Genomic DNA, 18,273 nt, shown 5'->3' on the forward strand with positions numbered 1-18,273 from the left:
AGATTCATTATTTTCACTTTTCTAAGACTACAATGCAATGTTGATTTTAGAAAATAAAAAATGGTAGGTTCTAAATTCTAATCACTGTAGTCTCACTCCAAGGTGAAAGATAATAACTAACTTGCAAGCAAGTGATCATAGAAAAGACAAAAGCTATACGTTCAAAATATAGTAGAAGATTTAGATAAAAACCAAAGTATTGTGATTTAAAAAGATTTAGATAAAAAAAACAAAAAAGGTACAGAGGATGATATGAAAATAGTTTAACTTTGAATATATCAAGAGTATTGCACGACATAATATGCAAAACAACTTGAGTTAGTGAGTAGTGTAAATTTTGGGTTCTCAATTTGAGAACAAAACCATAGACAACAAAGAGAAAATTTACTGAAAAAAAATATTGGCATTACAAAAATTACAAGAGAGCTGCTTTGCAACCCTGCCAGTGTTATGAAACTTGTGATTGATAAACAAAACCACTTTTCTGGAAAAAATGAAAACAAAGTAAAGTTAGAAGATTGAAATGCAATAGAAATTATGTCAATTTTCCACACTGAAAATGGCAAAAAATAAAAATATAATGGGAATTAGATGATTCTCACCGTAAAATGTAGTATCTCAGATAACATCTTTCAAATCTCAAGTCACCCTCTTTCAATCCCTCTCTTCCTCTTAAAATTCCTTCAAATTGAAGTCTTGTCTTTCTAAATTTTCAGCAACCGAAATTTCGAGAAAATAAGAAGAAAATAGCAGTTAGAGAATTAGAGAAATAAAGGAAAGGAATCGCTGCCTAGAGGTTAACATGTCATGCGAGATGTTGTTTTGATTGGAGGGGTATGAAAGTATTTGAATTTTGATAAAAGGGTAAAGTTGGAAAACAAAGCAGCATCTCCTAGGTAGTATATCGGGACAGACAAAAATAAAACCCAAAACACATGGAAACTACAACTATGAACATCATAGTTACTATAGGCACATAAATACCTGGGAGAGTTATGGTGGATATTAAGTAAAAATGTTTAGACCTTTTTTTTAGCACCAAGATCATGAAAATAATGTTAAGTTCCCCTCTAGAAAGCCTCACATCAATCTCATAACAGAAACAAAAGACATTTTTATGAGTTGATCAAGAACGAAATTAATATTTTTATCGATGCCTAAAAGGATCAGATAAGAGTTTAAAAAATGAGATAGATTTTTAATTGATACCGTGACTTGCTATTGAATGACTTCTTCGCCTACTTTCCTGTTCCAGAACCTCTCTATTATGGCTTTTTATCCTTCGTATGGAATAACTCCCGTATTTCTTCTGTCCTTGAAGAGGAAGGCTTTCGCAAAGGATTAGATTTATTAGATTTCTTTTGAGGCTTCTTCAAAATCTTGTCAGAGTCTAGTGCCATCTTGGTGGTGGCCTTTCCTGCGTTTGCAGGTCGGTAAGCAAGATCAGCATGTGACAATCCAGCCTTTTCATTCTTATCTGTCCCCTCACCCTGCAATTTTATGCATTTCAATTTCAGCGGAACAGAAAGTGAGGAATAACAAATACATCCCAACCTTAACCATATAAAGTTAACAGGTAACGAGGGCTTACTTTTGGTTTGTCATCTTGCTCGTCATCCTCCAACATCTCTCTAGCCGCTTCCAACTTTCTGCGCTTCTTTCTATGCAAATTTTTCTGCATCAAAAAACAATAAGCCACAAAAAACAAACTTTAAATCCATGTAGAATTGCAAACATAGCTGAAAAGGCATTAGTGTGAAAATGAAATCATGATAGGCTTTTAAAAGATACTAACCCAACTAACTTGTGCCTTTCACACCCTCTCTTCTATGTCAACTGCAAATTTTTCTGCATCAAAAAACAATAAGCCACAAAAAACAAACTTTAAATCCATGTAGAATTGCAAACATAGCTGAAAAGGCATTAGTGTGAAAATGAAATCATGATAGGCTTTTAAAAGATACTAACCCAACTAACTTGTGCCTTTCACACCCTCACTTCTATGTCAACTGCCAACAGACGATCGTCATTTAGTTTACCGTATGCCCGTGCAAAATAAAAAATACAATGATTAATTTTAGGGACTAATATTTGGATATCTCTAATATAAGTCGATTCACACAATAAAATCTCCAGTAACATTAAAAAACAGACTAATTAAAAGGAAAACATTTTAGTTTAAGAGTAGAAGCATCGTTTTCGAATCAAACATCGTCAGTTTATATATAAATCAAGCCTGAAACAGAGGTAATGGAAACCTATATTACCTTATCAAAGGCAAAGCATTCTTCAGATTCATTATTTTCACTTTTCCAAGACTACAATGCAATGTTGATTTTAGAAAATAAAAAATGGTAGGTTCTAAATTCTAATCAATGTAGTCTCACTCCAAGGTGAAAGATAATAACTTGCAAGCGCAAGTGATCATAGAAAAGACAAAAGCTATACGTTTAAAATATAGTAGAAGTAGATCAAACATTATAAACAAACAAAAACCAAAGTATTGTGATTTAAAAAGATTTAGATAAAAAAACAAAAGAGGTAGAGAGGATGATATGAAAATAGATGAACTTTGAATATATCAAGAGTATTGCACAACATAATATGCAAAACAACTTGAGTTAGTGAGTAGTGCAGATTTTGGGTTCTCAATTTGAGAACAAAGCCATCGACAACAAAGTAAAAATTTACTGGAAAAAAATATTGGCATTACAAAAATTATAAGAGAGATGCATTGCAACCCTGCCACAGTGTTATGAAACTCATGATTGATAAACGAAACCACTTTTCTGGAAAACATGAAAACAAAGTAAAGTTAGAAGATTGAAATGCAATAGAAATTATGTCAATTTTCCACACTAAAAAATGGAAAAAATAAAAATATAATGGGAATTAGATGATTCTCACCGTAAAATGTAGTATCTCAGATCACCTCCTTCAAATCTCAAGTCACCCTCTCACGATCCCTCTCTTCCTCTCAAAATTTCTTCAAATTGAAGTCTCATCTTTCTAAATTTTCAGCAACCGAACTTTCAAGAAAATAAGAAGAAAATAGCAGTTGGAGAATTGGAGAAATAAAGTAAAGGAAACCGCTGCCAAGAGTTTACTATGTTACGCGAGATGTTGTTTTGATTGGAGGGGTATATGAAAGTATTTGAATTTTGATAAAAGGGTAAAGTTGGAAAATAGAGCAGCATCACCTTGGTAGTATATGGGGACAGACAAAAATAAAACCCAAAACACAGGGAAACTACAACTATGAACATCATAGTTACTATACGCACATAAATACCTGGGAGAGTTATGGAGGATTGAAGTAAAAATGTTTAGACTTTTTTTTTAGCATCAAGAAAATGAAAAGGATTATATCATTATTTGTTAAGTTGCCCCCTAGAAAGCCTCAGTCCACAACTCCACATCAATCACATAACTGAAACAAAAGACATTTTTATAAGTTGATCACGAATGAAATTAATATTTTTATCAATGCCTAAAAGGATCAGATAAGAGTTTAAAAAATGAGATAGATTTTTAAGTGATACCTTGACTTGCTTTTGAATGACTTCTTCGCCTTCTTTCCTGTTCCAGAACCTCTCTTTGCATTTCTTCTGTCCTTGAAGAGGAAGTCTTTCGCGAAGGATTAGATATATTAGATATCTTTTGAGGCTTCTTCAAAATCTTGCCAGAGTCTAGTGCCCTCTTTGTGGTGGCTTTTCCTGCTTTTGCACGTCGGTAGGTAAGCAAGATCAGCATGTGTCAATCCTTTTCATTCTTATTTGTCCCCTCACCCTGCAATTTTATGCATTTCAATTTAAGTGGAACAGAAAGTGGGGAATAACAAATACATCCCAACCTTAACCATATAGAGTTAACAGGTAATGGGGGCTTACTTTTGGTTTGTCATCTTGCTCGTCATCCTCCAACATCTCTCTAGTTTCAACTTTCTGTGCTTCTTTCTAGGCAAATTTTTCTGCATCAAAGATATTTCCATCAAATAAACAAAGAGTACATGCAACCTTATGTACATTTTATATGTAACAAAACAAACTGATCTGTATGCAGAACAAGAATGGGAAACACTTCATACCTCTCGTTCCCGCTTCCTCTTTTCCTTCAATTTTAGGTCTTCAGCTTGCTGGGCACTAACCACCTTATGAGAAGAACAGTCTTCCCCTTATTCCAAGGATGCCTGTTAACATTCATTTCATTTCTTGAGAACAAAGCCATCGACAACAAAGTAAAAATTTACTGAAAAAAAATATTGGCATTACAAAAATTATAAGAGAGATGCATTGCAACCCTGCCACAGTGTTATGAAACTCATGATTGATAAATGAAACCACTTTTCTGGAAAAAATGAAAACAAAGTAAAGTTAGAAGATTGAAATGCAATAGAAATTATGTCAATTTTCCACACTGAATATGGAAAAAAAATATAATGGGAATGAGATGATTCTCAACGTAAAATGTAGTATCTCAGATCACCTCGTTCAAATCTCAATGAACGTATCTCAGATCACCTTTTGTGACATTTCCAGATTGACGCAAGAGCTCGATGAACGTATTAAATACATCCATCTGCAACATATCCATGTCAGCTAAACAATCTTGGATCATAAAAGACAACAAAAAAAGGCTAACCTACCTTGACATTTTCTTCTATCTCTTTAAATCTGTCAATCAGTTTTGGACAAGCCTGTAATGCAGAAAATTGAAGGTTAGGCAGTCATGTAACTGAAGACTAGACACGCTACCCTGATCAAGATCCTTATAAATCACATCCAAAAGATGTTCTACCAATAACTGCCTATCATCAGCACCTCTAATTAAATTTAACTGTGTCCTTGCATAGACCATTAGGGAATCCTGCAATAGAAATAATAATAGAGAAATTTGAAAAATGTAAATGCAATTCATAAGTTTATTTGTTATAAGTGCAACCGTGAGAGACCTTAAGCACTCGATCATGTGTTGTCAGCCAACATTGAAACATTAACTCCTGCATAGCATTATGAATCTCCAACAACTGAAAGCCCAAATTTGGACCATCATTTAACAAATATGTATTGATACATTCAACAAGTTTGTGTGATATCTTTCCTTCCTCCCTGAAGAAAGTAACAAAACAAAAGCCATATTGTACTCTAGCAGATAATGATAATAGTAAAAAAGAAAAACATTGAATCGCCTTAGGAAATACCTAATGAATGAACAGATCTTGACAAATCCCTTAACAATGTCTTCTCGTAGATTAACAGGGTAGTCTCCAGGAGGATAATCCAAAAGTGAATGAAGAGTTAAGATATTGCGGAAGACCTCTTCTTTGGAAGTAAAATGACTTATGTTTTTCCCATTCAAGCTTGCTTCAACTTTCTCAATGTACAGCATCACCAGGCCTAGCCATAAAGAATTTGATTAGAAGAACAAAAACGGAAGATTAAAACAGACAGTTGTGGTTAGAAGTCACAACGGTGCACGCTTCATGTTTGCAAAAACATACTGCAATAAACGCGCTTCCTCATCTGAAAAGAAAAAGATAATATAAAGATAATGATACTATAAAACAAAGAAAAAGGGATTGTTTTAACTTTTAAGTGATCTCATTAAAGTCTCTCATTTAGTAGCTCCTCTGAAAATTCTACCTAAAACCTTCACTGATTCTCTCCATCCCTATGACCAAAAATTCATTTCAATGCATTTGACTACAATATTGTTTGATACTACCATTCTAAGAGACCACTTAGTATCCACAATCATGAATAAATTAAAATTTTGGAAATATTTCGGATTGAAATTCCTGCTTTTGTAACCAATTATTAAAATCAGCCAACAAGGCAATTAGTAAGCTGTTAAAATTAATTATTAGATTAGATTAGATATAGACCAATTCTACATGACAAACTAGAAAACTATTAGACTCATTCTAGCTGGTCCCTTCATTTACTCTAATGCATGCAATCTTTTTCTTCTTCTCATAAAGGAAAATAAGGAGCACCATATGCTACCCTAAACATAAACAAAAACTCACTTTCAACCACAAAAATATCCACATCCACCTCACAATTTGTATTCAGATCTGAAAAGGAATCTAAGCTAAGGGTCCACTCCCCCACCCCCCAAATATAAACACTGTTATGTTATCACAAAGGCACAAATACAAATTTCACACTAAAAACACAGATCATAGAAAAAAACTACCTCCTTATAAATCATAAGTCATAACTACAAGCAAAATTAAAATGAAAATAAAATAAAAAATAAAAAATAAATTATGTTATTCCTCTATTTACAAGGAAAATGACAAGGGCCATTAAGCTATGTTAATTCATTGATTTATTATGAATTTTCAATCTCAATTCTTAAAAACTGCAAATGTAACAGTAAAAACAAAATCTTAATCTTAACAACATAAGTAACAGTAAAACAAACAAGCAAACAAACAAACAAAAAAATTGAAAAACACAAGGACTTACTAAAATTAAAGGCTTCAAAACATTTCAAAGATCAAAGAGCTATAAATAGTACCTTGTCCAGGTGGACTTTCAAAATCAAACTTAAAAGATGATTTCTTGATAGATTCAACAGGCTTCCCTCTACCCCTTTTCCAAGCAGAGAACTCTCCAGTCAACGGAATCAACGATGAAATCGGCATAGGCGAAAGCGCTGTTACAGCCCCTGCAGGCTTACCATCTGGTCCATACTTCCTTGGTCTCCCCCTCTTCTTTTTCAACGCCGGCACCGTCGCCGGTGATGTCACCGGTCGATGTGGATAACAACTTGATCCCTTCCTGGTAATGTAAAAGATAGTACCACGAATTAGAATCGAATACAAGAACCTCGAAGCATGTACACAGAAAAGAAAATTCAATAATAAATAAAGATTATCCAACTCAATCATAACAAACACAACATCATTTTTTTTTTTGGGTTTAGGGTTATAATAACTATAATAATCTAATTAAAATTAGATTAAAAAATAGATGAACAACTTCTTTATCCAAATCAAAACAGTGATAATCATACAAATTGAAATCCGATAGAACAGAATAACGAATTTCAAAAGAAAATTGAACACGGTATGCATGAAATTAAAACCTAAAACGAATAGTGAAAAAGTTTTCGCAGCGATGAAGTAAAGAAATGTGAATAGTGAGTTTTGAAAGGGATTGAAGGTTACTTACTTCGCGAGGTTTAACTTTCTCCGATGAGAGATTTTCTACAATCTCTCGAACGTCTCTGGAACTGATTTTCCCCATTGTCGCTACGGAATTAGCCGTTAAACATCAAGTTATGTAGAGGCGGCGTTGAGATATGTAACGGTAAAATGAAGGGTTTTATACTCTCGGAGACCAATTTCGGCCGTTGTTTCAGTGTTAAGAGAGAGCGCAAGCTGAGATTAAAAGCTAAGCCTTTGTTTTAAATTTTAATGGTGTTGATTTTTTTTCTTAACGTTATAATATTTTTTATTTTTATTTTTTTTCAAAGAGTTTCTAATGGTCGATTGGTAGTAGTAAACAACACATGAGAAAATGGGATTCCATGCCAGAGGATTACTAGTTTACTACCCACCCCCAACTTTGACAAACACACCTCCTCTTTTCTGATTTTACAAAACTGTCCATTTTAATTATGAACCCAAAGTTGGGGTCTTGGTCCCTTGGATATGAAATATGGATGAGTTTTTTTTTTTCTGTTGCTTTTCGCAAAGCACACCTTCTGCGTTTTATTTTTACTTCTTCCGTTATTTAAATAGTAGACATTATAAAAATAAAAAATTTGATGTTTTTTAAGATTAATTAGTGAATTACTAATAGGTCGGTTGGGTATTTAGCAAAAGAGGATAGATTTCCACGACTTATAGTGAATTAAAGTTTGAATCTCGATTAAAAGATGGTGTAATCTAATAATTTGTTAGATTATTGATGTTTCAAACGCTAGTTTTTTCCTTTACGTATAATACTCGGTTTAATTATAATACTAAAAAATGTGGTTAATTTAATTCATGATCAAATTAAACAGAATTTCCCAATTTCCAACATGATCAAAATTAATATATACAATCATATATCGTTATTCAATAAATATATCGTTATTCAATAAATATAAACAATATAAACAATAATATTACCATAAAAAATTTTTTAGGCCACTAGACCTCCTCGACGAACTATTTGGGCCTGCGCGCCATGAGCTTGTAATTTATTTACTTTTTATTTCATGACAATTTATTTTTGGGGGCCTGCGTGCCCGACTTTTGTAATACCTGAACAAGTGGGTTTTTATGCCCGGTATTTTTATGACAGTGCCCGTTTTGTTGCTCCCGCTCGTCTATTGTGTGCTCCTCGTTTGTATGTTCAAATTACTGTTTTCGCTTTTGTCTTTGCTAAGTTATGCCTGTGTGAAATATGCATGTCTTTATGCTTGCTCGTTTCTAACTTAACAAATTTTTGGTTTTGATATTCGTATACTTGCTCGACATTGTTGTATGCCTGCCCGACAAAACCATTTTTTCTATTTGCAAGTTTTTGTTGCGAGCGCGTTTCGTCGAGGAGGTCGTCCTCGGATTTAACTTAGAAAGTTTAGGGAACTATCTAAGCGCCTAGAGTTGTTTTCTGAGGCTAATACGGAGGCCGACACGTTGTTGTGCCCGCCCCCCGCGGCTTGAACTTCCCATCGCGAGCTGGGCATTAAGCCTTGGCACGAAGACGAGGAGCTTGTCTCAAAGGTCATCCTCGTCGGGGAGACGCTCTGCCCTTCCTGAGCCAGAGTATCTCCTTTTCAATTGTTGGATCGAGCACGTGTGCCCGCGTGCTTTCCGTTGTCGAGGTGTCGGGCTCGTTGCTAGAGGATCCGAGCAGCCTTTTAGGGGTGTTTTTTACTTTGGCAATAACTTAGCTATAATATTGTTTTAATTTTTGGGCGTTCCAAGGTCGAGGAAGTTTCTTTCCTCGAAGATCCTCGAGATAATACGCGCCATTTTCTGTTTTGTCAATGACGCGATATGGTCCTTCCCAGTTGGCCGCCAATTTACCATCCTGGGAGTCCTTAGCATTTCGTCTTAAGACGAGGCTGCCCACTTCAAATTCTCTTTTGATGACTTTGACGTCATGTCGGGAAGCTATTTTCTGTTTAAGGGTGGCTTCCCGAAGGGATGCCCCCGTTCGGATCTCTTCGACGAGATCAAGCTCTTCACGGAGAGCTTCGTCGTTCATTTCTTCTTCGAGCGGTTGCTCGGTTCGGCGAGATGGCTCGCCCACTTCCACGGGGATGACTGCTTCTGTTCCATATACCATTCTAAATGGAGTCTCCCCGGTTGTGGAGTGTGGTGTTGTGCGATAGGCCCAAAGGACGCTTTCGAGCTCCTCGACCCATTTCTTTTTATTTTGGTCCAATCTTCGTCTTAGGCCGCGCAGGATTACTCTGTTGGCGGCCTCGGCTTGCCCGTTAGTTTGGGGATGTTCCACGGAGGTGAAATGTTGCTTGGTCCCCAGGGCAGCGAGGAAGTCTTGGAATCCTTTGTCCGTGAATTGAGTCCCGTTGTCCGTGACGACGGCTTGTGGTATCCCAAATCGGCAGAGTACGTCGCGTTTGAAGAAACGGAGTATCCTGAACGACGTTATGTCGGAGAGGGGTTCTGCCTCTACCCACTTGGTGAAGTAGTCCACGGCGACTATTAGAAATTTATTTTGGTGGAGTCCCTTTGTGAAAGGGCCAAGTATATCCATGCCCCACCAAGCGAAGGGCCATGGTGACGACAAAGATTTGAGTTCGTGGGGAGGAGCTAGGTGCATGTCCCCATGTCGTTGACATTTGTCGCATTTTTTCACATGGTCCTTAGCGTCTTGCTGCATGGTGGGCCAGTAATATCCTGTTCGGAGAGCTTTTCTGGCCAGCGATCTTCCTCCCAGGTGCTGGGCGTTGATCCCCTCGTGTACCTCGCGCAGGATGTAGTCGACTGTTTCCTCGTCGACGCATTTTAGGAGTGGGATTGAGAACCCTCGTCTGTATAACTTTCCGTCGAGGATGACATATGCGCATGCTCGACGTCTTATTATTGCAACTTCTTTCTGATTGTCGGGGAGGGTTCCATTTGCGAGGAAGTTATAAACGGGGGTCATCCAGCAATTTTTGTCGCCAATGACATTTATGTCGAGGACGTTGGTCGTCTTCTCGATGCTTGGTCGAGGGAGTATTTCTTGAATGACGGATTTGTTTCCGCCTTTCTTTTTTGTGCTCGCCAGTTTGGACAGGATGTCTGCCCGTTTGTTGTGCTCGCGTGGAACGTGTTGCACTTCCACGGAGTCGAACTTAGTGATTTTTTCCTTCACTAATGCTAAATACTCGGAGAGGTTATCATTTTTGGCTTGATACTCTCCTAATACTTGTGAGGCAACAAGTTGTGAATCTGTGAAGATTTTAATTTCTTTTGCCTCCATGTCCTCGGCCAACCGTAGTCCTGCTAGGAAGGCTTCGTATTCTGCTTGGTTGTTCGATGTCGGGAAGGATAGTGCTAGGGATACCTCGAATTGAAGTCTCGTTTTCTAAATTTTCAGCAACCGAACTTTCAAGAAAATAAGAAGAAAATAACAGTTGGAGAATTGGAGAAATAAAGGGAAGGAAACCGCCGATGTTGTTTTGATTGGAGGGGTATATGAAAGTATTTGAATTTTGATAAAAGGGTAAAGTTGGAAAATAGAGCAGCATCACCTTGGTAGTATATGGGGACAGACAAAAATAAAACCCAAAACACAGGGAAACTACAACTATGAACATCATAGTTACTATACGCACATAAATACTTGGGAGAGTTATGGAGGATTGAAGTAAAAATGTTTAGACTTTTTTTTAGCATCAAGAAAATGAAAAGGATTATATCATTATTTGTTAAGTTTCCCCCTAGAAAGCCTCAGTCCACAACTCCACATCAATCACATAACAGAAACAAAAGACATTTTTATAAGTTGATCAAGAACGAAATTAATATTTTTATCAATGCCTAAAAGGATCTGATAAGAGTTAAAAAATGAGATAGATTTTTAAGTGATACCTTGACTTGCTTTTGAATGACTTCTTCGCCTTCTTTCCTGTTCCAGAACCTCTCTTTGCATTTCTTCTGTCCTTGAAGAGGAAGTCTTTCGCGAAGGATTAGATATATTAGATTTCTTTTGAGGCTTCTTCAAAATCTTGCCAGAGTCTAGTTGCCCTCTTTTTGGTGGCTTTTCCGTGTTTTGCACGTCGGTAAGCAAGATCAGCATGTGTCAATCCTTTTCATTCTTATCTGTCCCCTCACCCTGCAATTTTGTGCATTTCAATTTAAGTGGAACAGAAAGTGGGGAATAACAAATACATCCCAACCTTAACAGGTAATGAGGGCTTACTTTTGGTTTGTCATCTTGCTTGTCATCCTCCAACATCGCTCAAGTTCCAACTTTCTGTGCTTCTTTCTAGGCAAATTTTTCTGCATCAAAGATATTTCCATCAAATAAACAAAGAGTACATGCAACCTTATGTACATTTTATATGTAACAAAACAAACTGATCTGTATGCAGAACAAGAATGGGAAACACTTCATACCTCTCGTTCCTGCTTCCTCTTTTCCTACAATTTTAGGTCTTCAGCTTGCTGGGCACTAACCACCTTATGAGAAGAACAGTCTTCCCCTTATTCCAAGGATGCCTGTTAACATTCATTTCATTTCTTGAGAACAAAGCCATCGACAACAAAGTAAAAATTTACTGAAAAAAAATATTGGCATTACAAAAATTATAAGAGAGATGCATTGCAACCCTGCCACCGTGTTATGAAACATATTGAGGGGAAAAATCAGTGCAACATAGTTCAGAAGTCGAAAGTATTAGTAACACCAAAAATGAAATCGCAATGATAAGAAAATAAAACTATAGTTCACAGACTTACCAGCCTTGGACTGAGTCTTGAAGTGCATGATCAAGGCAAATTCTTTGCAGAGCCCTATTAGAAAGAAGAAGAAAAATGAAAATCAGACAATAATATTTTAGATAGAAAGATTCATCAAATGAACAGGTAGAAAAGATATGTGGCAGTTTTTTGTGTGTAGAACAGCAAGTGTTCTAATATTGATAATGTTCAGAGTTAAGAAGGTTACATGTGTTGTAACAATTTGACTGAAGAATTGTTCAATGTGCTGCGTTCCAGAAAACAACGATATATTTATGGTCAAGCTGCCACATCAAACAACAGAAAATTAGAACAAGAAGAGTCCATATGAATTGTTTACATAGCTCATGCTTGCTTACCATATGGTTAAAGCCACTACAAAAGTCTTGGCATTATGTAGATTTCCAGTCATCATCATGAGTAGTTTCTCATACAAAACCTCCAACCTGTAAGAGATCCAGCCAACACAACAACTCCAGTAGTACCATCACCAATTTCATAGTCCTGACACAAACTCCACCATCAAATAAAAGCTGACTAATTTGCAACATAATACAGTATTTCTTTGACAGGAATAAAATAGAAACTATAATACAAATATGTAGTTAAATTTCAGAGAATGCTACATGAGAATAGTTGATTAAGTAAATAAGAAGATCAAAGAACATAATTGAGGTCTTCTTAGTTTCTACAACAAAATTTTATAATGCAATCAAACATCACATAGTGGGATTGCATTGAGTTAAGCCTTTTCTTTCAATAATGATTGATGTTTTAGTTCACAAATGTTTGACACGCTAATCTTATATCCAAACAGCATACATTATGACATGCTTAAGGCTACTTGAATTCAACAATTACAAATTTTACATTGCAAAAATTGATCATCAAAGTTGAGAGATGACAATTCTATTCAAATAATAGTTTATTATTATCCCACCAAAGTTGAAAGTCATGTAATGGGAGACAAAAATTAACAACACACTCACACAGAGATTGCCACATTTTTAAAATTTACCTTCAAAAGAAGAATTTCTCAACCAATCAAAGAAGTTGCAAAGGACATGGATCTGCGGACTGCAATTGACAAAAGATTAGATATGGTTTACATACTAAACTTACATAGAGATTGCCACATTTTTAAAATTTACCTTCAAAAGAAGAATTTCTCAACCAATCAAAGAAGTTGCAAAGGACATGGATCTGCGGACTGCAATTGACAAAAGATTAGATAAGTTATGAAGCAAGATTAATTTCGCCTTTTGGATTGATATTAGTATAAATGAAGAATTTACCTGCACTTATAATTGCAAATGCTTTCAAGTATTGGATCATCAAATATTGAAGCTATTTTTTAGACCATCAATATATGAATTAAGAAACACATTTCAGAATATATTAATTAAGAATGATATTAAGAAATAGACATGAGAACATCTAAACATAGCTTTTGCCAACTTTAGTTTCATCTGTACTAAAACCGTAGAAGCCAAATAGAAGAACACATTTCATCAGCAATAAGAAGTAGAAACCAAATATAAAAAGAAGAAGAAACAGAGATATGAAAGAAGCATCGATAGAGAAGGGTTATAATTTGACTGAAACATAAGTCACACAAAAAAGATTCGGTGCAAATTAGGACATCTACAAAATCACAAAACAATATATAAACAATAAGCCACAAAAAACAAACATTAAATCCATGTAGAATTGCAAACATAGCTGAAAAGGCATTAGTGTGAAAATGAAATCATGATAGGCTTGTAAAACATACTAACCCAAGTAACTTGTGCCTTTCACACCCTCTCTTTTATGCCAATTTCCAACAGACGATCATCATTTAGTTTACGGTATGCCCGTGCAAAATAAAAAATACAATGATTAGTTTTATTGGGATATCTCTAATATAAGTCGAATCGCACAATGAAATTCCAGTAACATTAAACAACACACACTAATTAAAAGGAAAACATTTTAGTTTAAGAGTAGAAGCATTGTTTTCGAATCAAACATCGTCAGTTTTTATATTGGGTCTAACTCATCCTTACAAAACCGGCTTGTAAGGTGAGGATAGCCCAGCTATATAAACGCTACATAGGCCATATCTCTAAGCAATGTGGGACTAAATCCACCCCTTCACACCCAACACAATGAAGGTGTTGGAGGCTGCAATGAAGGCAACCCAAATGCCGCAATTAGGCGGATGGGGGCAGACCGCAATGAAGGCGGAATTTCCAACACACACCCTCACGCTCGGGCCCAATGGGCCTGAAGCATTTCAGATGTGCGAAGAAAAAGAAAAGTCGAAGATAATCAGATGAGAGATGGATTATAATAAAAGGAGGAAAGTAAGAGATTGAAACCAAAAGGAAGTCGAAACTCAAAATTGATGCGGCGGAATGAATCAATGAGTGAGTGATGTGCAGCGGAGAAGATTCATGGTGTTTAAGTTGATTTTAGGATTTCAAGTTTAGTTTGCGTGCAAACGAATGGGAGAAGGAAAGGAAAGGGGTAGCGATTTGATTTTAGGATTTCAATTTTGTAACTTTCCAATCCAAATTATGTGAAACAGGACAACAAACATTCCAACCTATAAAATCATACATGATATCATAATTTTTTAAAAAATTTTAATGGAAAAATTAAGTTCTTCTTATCGTATCATAAAATAGAAAAGTTAATACCGTAACAAATAAAGAATTTCCAGGCACTGCCATTGCCCCTAAAATACAAGTGGTTAAACCAATTCAAAGAGTAAATCAAACAAATCCTCATACTCTTACCTTGATATAAGGGTGGAATACATAAGGAGAATGCGAAGATAATACCAATCTTGTAAATATCAGGGCTTTGTTCTTCAAATTTGAGGTAGATAATTTGTCCTGAAAAGAAAAATAATGACAAAATAAATATAGATCAATAGCAGAAACCACGCAAGAGTACAAAAAGGTTTAACTCGAGAGTATTGCTTACATTTAATGCTTTTTCAATTCCAGGAATGAGTGACCCAATGTGGTCTGCAAGACAGTAGGGCAAGACAACTAGTTCTTTCAAAACAGAAAAGGCACCAACCTGCAAGGACAAACTATGCTTAAAATTTTTTAGACTTAAGTTTAATGGATATCAACCAAGTTTAATGCTTAAATATTTAATTACCTTTTTTTTTGTTACATATTTAACTACCTTTGTTTTGATGGATTTCTCACGCAACTACCTACTGATAGACTTGACAATCTCTGATAGTTCTTGCTTCAACAACCAGTTAGGACTGCATTGCATGTCAGTGTTGAGAAAGTCAATTTGTGATACAGTATGAGTTATGAGGTAATAATTGTAAAAACTGGGCTTGACTATAGAAAACTTGAATGATCGTATTGCTCATGACAAAGCTTATTATTATTACTATATATATATATATATATATATATATATATATATATATATATATATATATATATATATATTAGAATTTGGAAGCATGTTCACACATAAATGGAGCTTTAGCTATCTATTAAGATCATATGCAAAAATGGGTATTCTCTTGTAACTTTAACCTAAGGAACAATGTTTAGATATAAATTTGTATAGTGCTATATGAAAGAAATGCAAATACCATTTGGAAATTCAATTTACCGCCACAAATCTTCACCTCTAGCTCATAGTGGCAGTCCTCTGGGAGTTTTGTAACACAAACGGGTCTATTTTCAGGGAGTAATAACGATTTATGATTCTTGGGAGGAGCAAAGATATCTGGAAGTGTTTTCCCAAGAAATTTGTGAAATTTAAATCAACTTCGATCTGTTTCGTAGTCCTTGGCCACCAAGTCTTACCACAAGAATAGATTTCATGACATGCATTGCATTGAAGTCTTAGCATTATATGCTATTGAACACATGATCTCATGACACATCATAATCCATAATCTATAACCATAATCTTAATTGAAAGTAAAATTGCACATCCTTTCCTTAGGTGAAAGGAAACTACTTCCCGATAAACTTGCCAAAATGTGATTGATTTGATATATTTTAAGATAAACAAACACAATCATATCACATATCTGCAAACAACACATCCACCCATTTCATATTCTGGTTCTTTATCAACCCGTGTCAACCGAATCATGATTGGCCTCGCACGTCTTCCATCACCAGTATTATCGTTACAATTTAGACAATGCCAACCACTATCTGGTACACTGCAATCCTAAGCAGGCTGTAATTGAAACAGAAAAGACCATAATACTATAATACCTTGTTGCCGGCATCAAAGGTAGTAAGAAACCGTGATATGCAAGCTATACCAGGTATGCAACAAACTACAATTGTCATTGTCTAATGATGCATCGGATAACAGAGGATTTTATTAAGTGGTATAAAGAAAACATGGGGAACTAAGAATGTTGGAATATAAGAAAATATTTTATAATAACTTGATATTATGGTATCTTATAATACATAATAAGATTAATTGATAAGAAAAAATTAAAATAAAAACAATATTAGCAAATAAATATTATGGTATGTTATAATACATATTAAGATTAATTGATAAGAAAATATTTTATAATAACTTGATATTATGGTATCTTATATCATGAAGTGTCAATCCATTGGACGTATATATGTGGCGGTAACTGCTAACTGCAAAAGAACAAAAAGCATTCTGAGATGAAGAAAAACAGAGTAGTAAATTTAGTTATTTAACAGTCTACTCACGGTTGACGCCTAGCCGCCATTCCAGCATGGGCTTCAAACTGTGAAGGGCTTATATCAAGAAAACATTCCTTTGACATAGTAAGCCAACTCAGCACCGTCTGGTAGGCCATAAGGCATAAAAAGTAACCGGTGCAAATCATTGTCCCTGAAAAAAGAAAAATCCAATTCAAATTTCAAACTACAGTAGCTAAGATATTTCAGTTCACATGGAGATGCTAGTGAGAAATAGAAAACAGCACAAGAATCCTCAACTGGAAAAAACATAAAACAAAACAACAAGAACCTTTTCTTAGTGCAACAATCAGCACTTCTCTTCTGCAGTATACCTGAGTTGTAAGTGTATGTGCTTGGCCTGCAAAAAAAGGTCTAGTGTGAATATACCACTCGTTTCCACTCATCAGTTGTCTGGTTCACATACATTTGCTGGTCAAAATGATCTTGCGCACGTGAAGATGAGAAGTGGCTCGCACTTTTTATAGGTTGACTGGAACAACAAAATAAAATACGTTAGAATGGTCATCTCTTTCGTTTAATTTAATAGTCAGCATAATTTTGTTAACACAAGAGAATTTGACAGAAAAAGACTGAACCTAGAGTTTTCTGAAATGCTATAAACAAAAGCACAAAAACTAAGTTGTTGGCAGTTGGCACTGGTGGATAATACCACAGCAAAACTCCAGTGAAAATCGAATTGCATCTCCCTTTAACAAAACCCATATGTTCAGACTTCAGAATTATGAAATACCTAATTAAGGTCAGTTTAACAAAAACCAAGTCTTAAATCCTCAAATCACTGGCAATTGAAAACCTTAGGACGAATCATGTAAGCAAATTAAACCGGAAGTTAGGGTTTATGCTCAATACACAAGCAGATGCACCATTTCACACGATTAGTGAAGTAAGCTAAATCACAGAAGCAGCCTCAGCCCTCAGGTATAGCTCTTTCCTAAGGGGGTCCATGGAACAGAGCAATCACTAGGTGGTTAAACTTCAACACATTGACATTTTGCCACGAAGTTCTGTTACTTTTTAAATAATATTGACAGCAAAAACTACTTCTGACGAGGAAGGTTTTTCATATCCAAATGACCTCGTTTTACAAGTTGAAGTTATAGGATCTTTGGTAAAGAAGATTAGATGAGAAATAATCTACTGAGATTATGGTTTTATAAAAAAGAATAAGCACTAGCCACTAACCCTTATATATCTTAATCCTAGAATACTAACCCTAATTGAATAAGGAAACCAACCATAATGCTTACTGAAATTTTAACCCAGATCAAATTCAAAATCAAATCATGAAATATAACAAAAATAGACACAGTCCTGAGACATAGCTCAAGATATCTATATTATTCTCTAAAATACAACCAAGTACTATAATTTTTTTTAATTATTCTACTACCCCCACCAAGATATAAAGCTCACTAACCATTAAACTTGTCAGTTATTACATACAAAACACTCAAAATGGAAAATATAATATGGGCTTCACAAAACGTGACTGGAAAGGCAGATAAAGGAGGTGTAGGAGAGCTAAAACTAAGGCAGATGAGATTGGAATGATTATTAATGGTAATTTCGCAGCAACAAGAACTAAGACTTCTAGAAATCCGCCAAAAATAAAATTTGGAAGCT

The 18,273-nt window shown here is 35.3% G+C and overlaps 1 protein-coding gene across 5 annotated transcripts; it reads right to left on the reverse strand.

Moving 5' to 3' along the window:
* Positions 1–248: 248 nt before the first annotated feature.
* Positions 249–15,741, reverse strand: LOC123905478 (serine/threonine-protein kinase ATM-like). 5 transcript variants are annotated; one of them, XR_006808381.1, is made up of 24 exons: positions 15,531–15,741; positions 15,101–15,185; positions 14,891–14,989; positions 14,701–14,799; positions 13,696–13,724; positions 13,213–13,264; positions 13,069–13,127; positions 12,936–12,994; positions 12,277–12,421; positions 12,126–12,201; positions 11,918–11,971; positions 11,576–11,677; positions 11,379–11,458; positions 11,048–11,291; positions 4,088–4,189; positions 3,891–3,970; positions 3,543–3,789; positions 2,908–3,430; positions 1,969–2,789; positions 1,796–1,848; positions 1,592–1,675; positions 1,210–1,490; positions 603–704; positions 249–484 (listed from the first exon to the last, which is right to left on the reverse strand). XR_006808381.1 is itself a non-coding variant. In XM_045955096.1 (12 exons), the coding sequence occupies exons 2-7, from the start codon at positions 6,650–6,652 to the stop codon at positions 4,498–4,500; spliced, it is 681 nt and encodes a 226-aa protein (XP_045811052.1). In that variant the 5' UTR covers positions 6,653–6,788; positions 7,182–7,434; the 3' UTR covers positions 1,796–1,836; positions 3,543–3,789; positions 3,891–3,970; positions 4,088–4,189; positions 4,272–4,347; positions 4,486–4,497. The 5 variants fall into 5 exon arrangements, 3 of the variants coding, with proteins under 3 accessions (XP_045811052.1, XP_045811053.1, XP_045811054.1); XR_006808382.1 differs by lacking the exons at positions 603–704; positions 1,210–1,490; positions 1,592–1,675; positions 1,796–1,848; positions 1,969–2,789; XM_045955096.1 differs by lacking the exons at positions 249–484; positions 603–704; positions 1,210–1,490; ... (15 more) ...; positions 15,101–15,185; positions 15,531–15,741 and adding exons at positions 4,272–4,347; positions 4,486–4,578; positions 4,646–4,696; ... (3 more) ...; positions 6,526–6,788; positions 7,182–7,434 and having other exon boundaries at positions 1,796–1,836.
* Between the last annotated feature and the right edge of the window lie 2,532 nt (positions 15,742–18,273).

The sequence above is a fragment of the Trifolium pratense genome, linkage group LG2 (genome assembly GCF_020283565.1).
Source record: "Trifolium pratense cultivar HEN17-A07 linkage group LG2, ARS_RC_1.1, whole genome shotgun sequence".
NCBI lineage: Eukaryota > Viridiplantae > Streptophyta > Magnoliopsida > Fabales > Fabaceae > Trifolium > Trifolium pratense.

Excerpts from the sequence above, each read along its gene's own strand:
- LOC123905478 (XM_045955096.1), bottom strand. The coding sequence starts at position 6,652 with ATGCCGATTTCATCGTTGATTCCGTTGACTGGAGAGTTCTCTGCTTGG. Across the intron at positions 5,109-5,200 it reads AAGATCTGTTCATTCATTAG|GGAGGAAGGAAAGATATCAC; the intron begins GTATTTCCTAAG and ends TACTTTCTTCAG. Across the intron at positions 4,697-4,797 it reads CTGATGATAGGCAGTTATTG|GCTTGTCCAAAACTGATTGA; the intron begins GTAGAACATCTT and ends TCTGCATTACAG.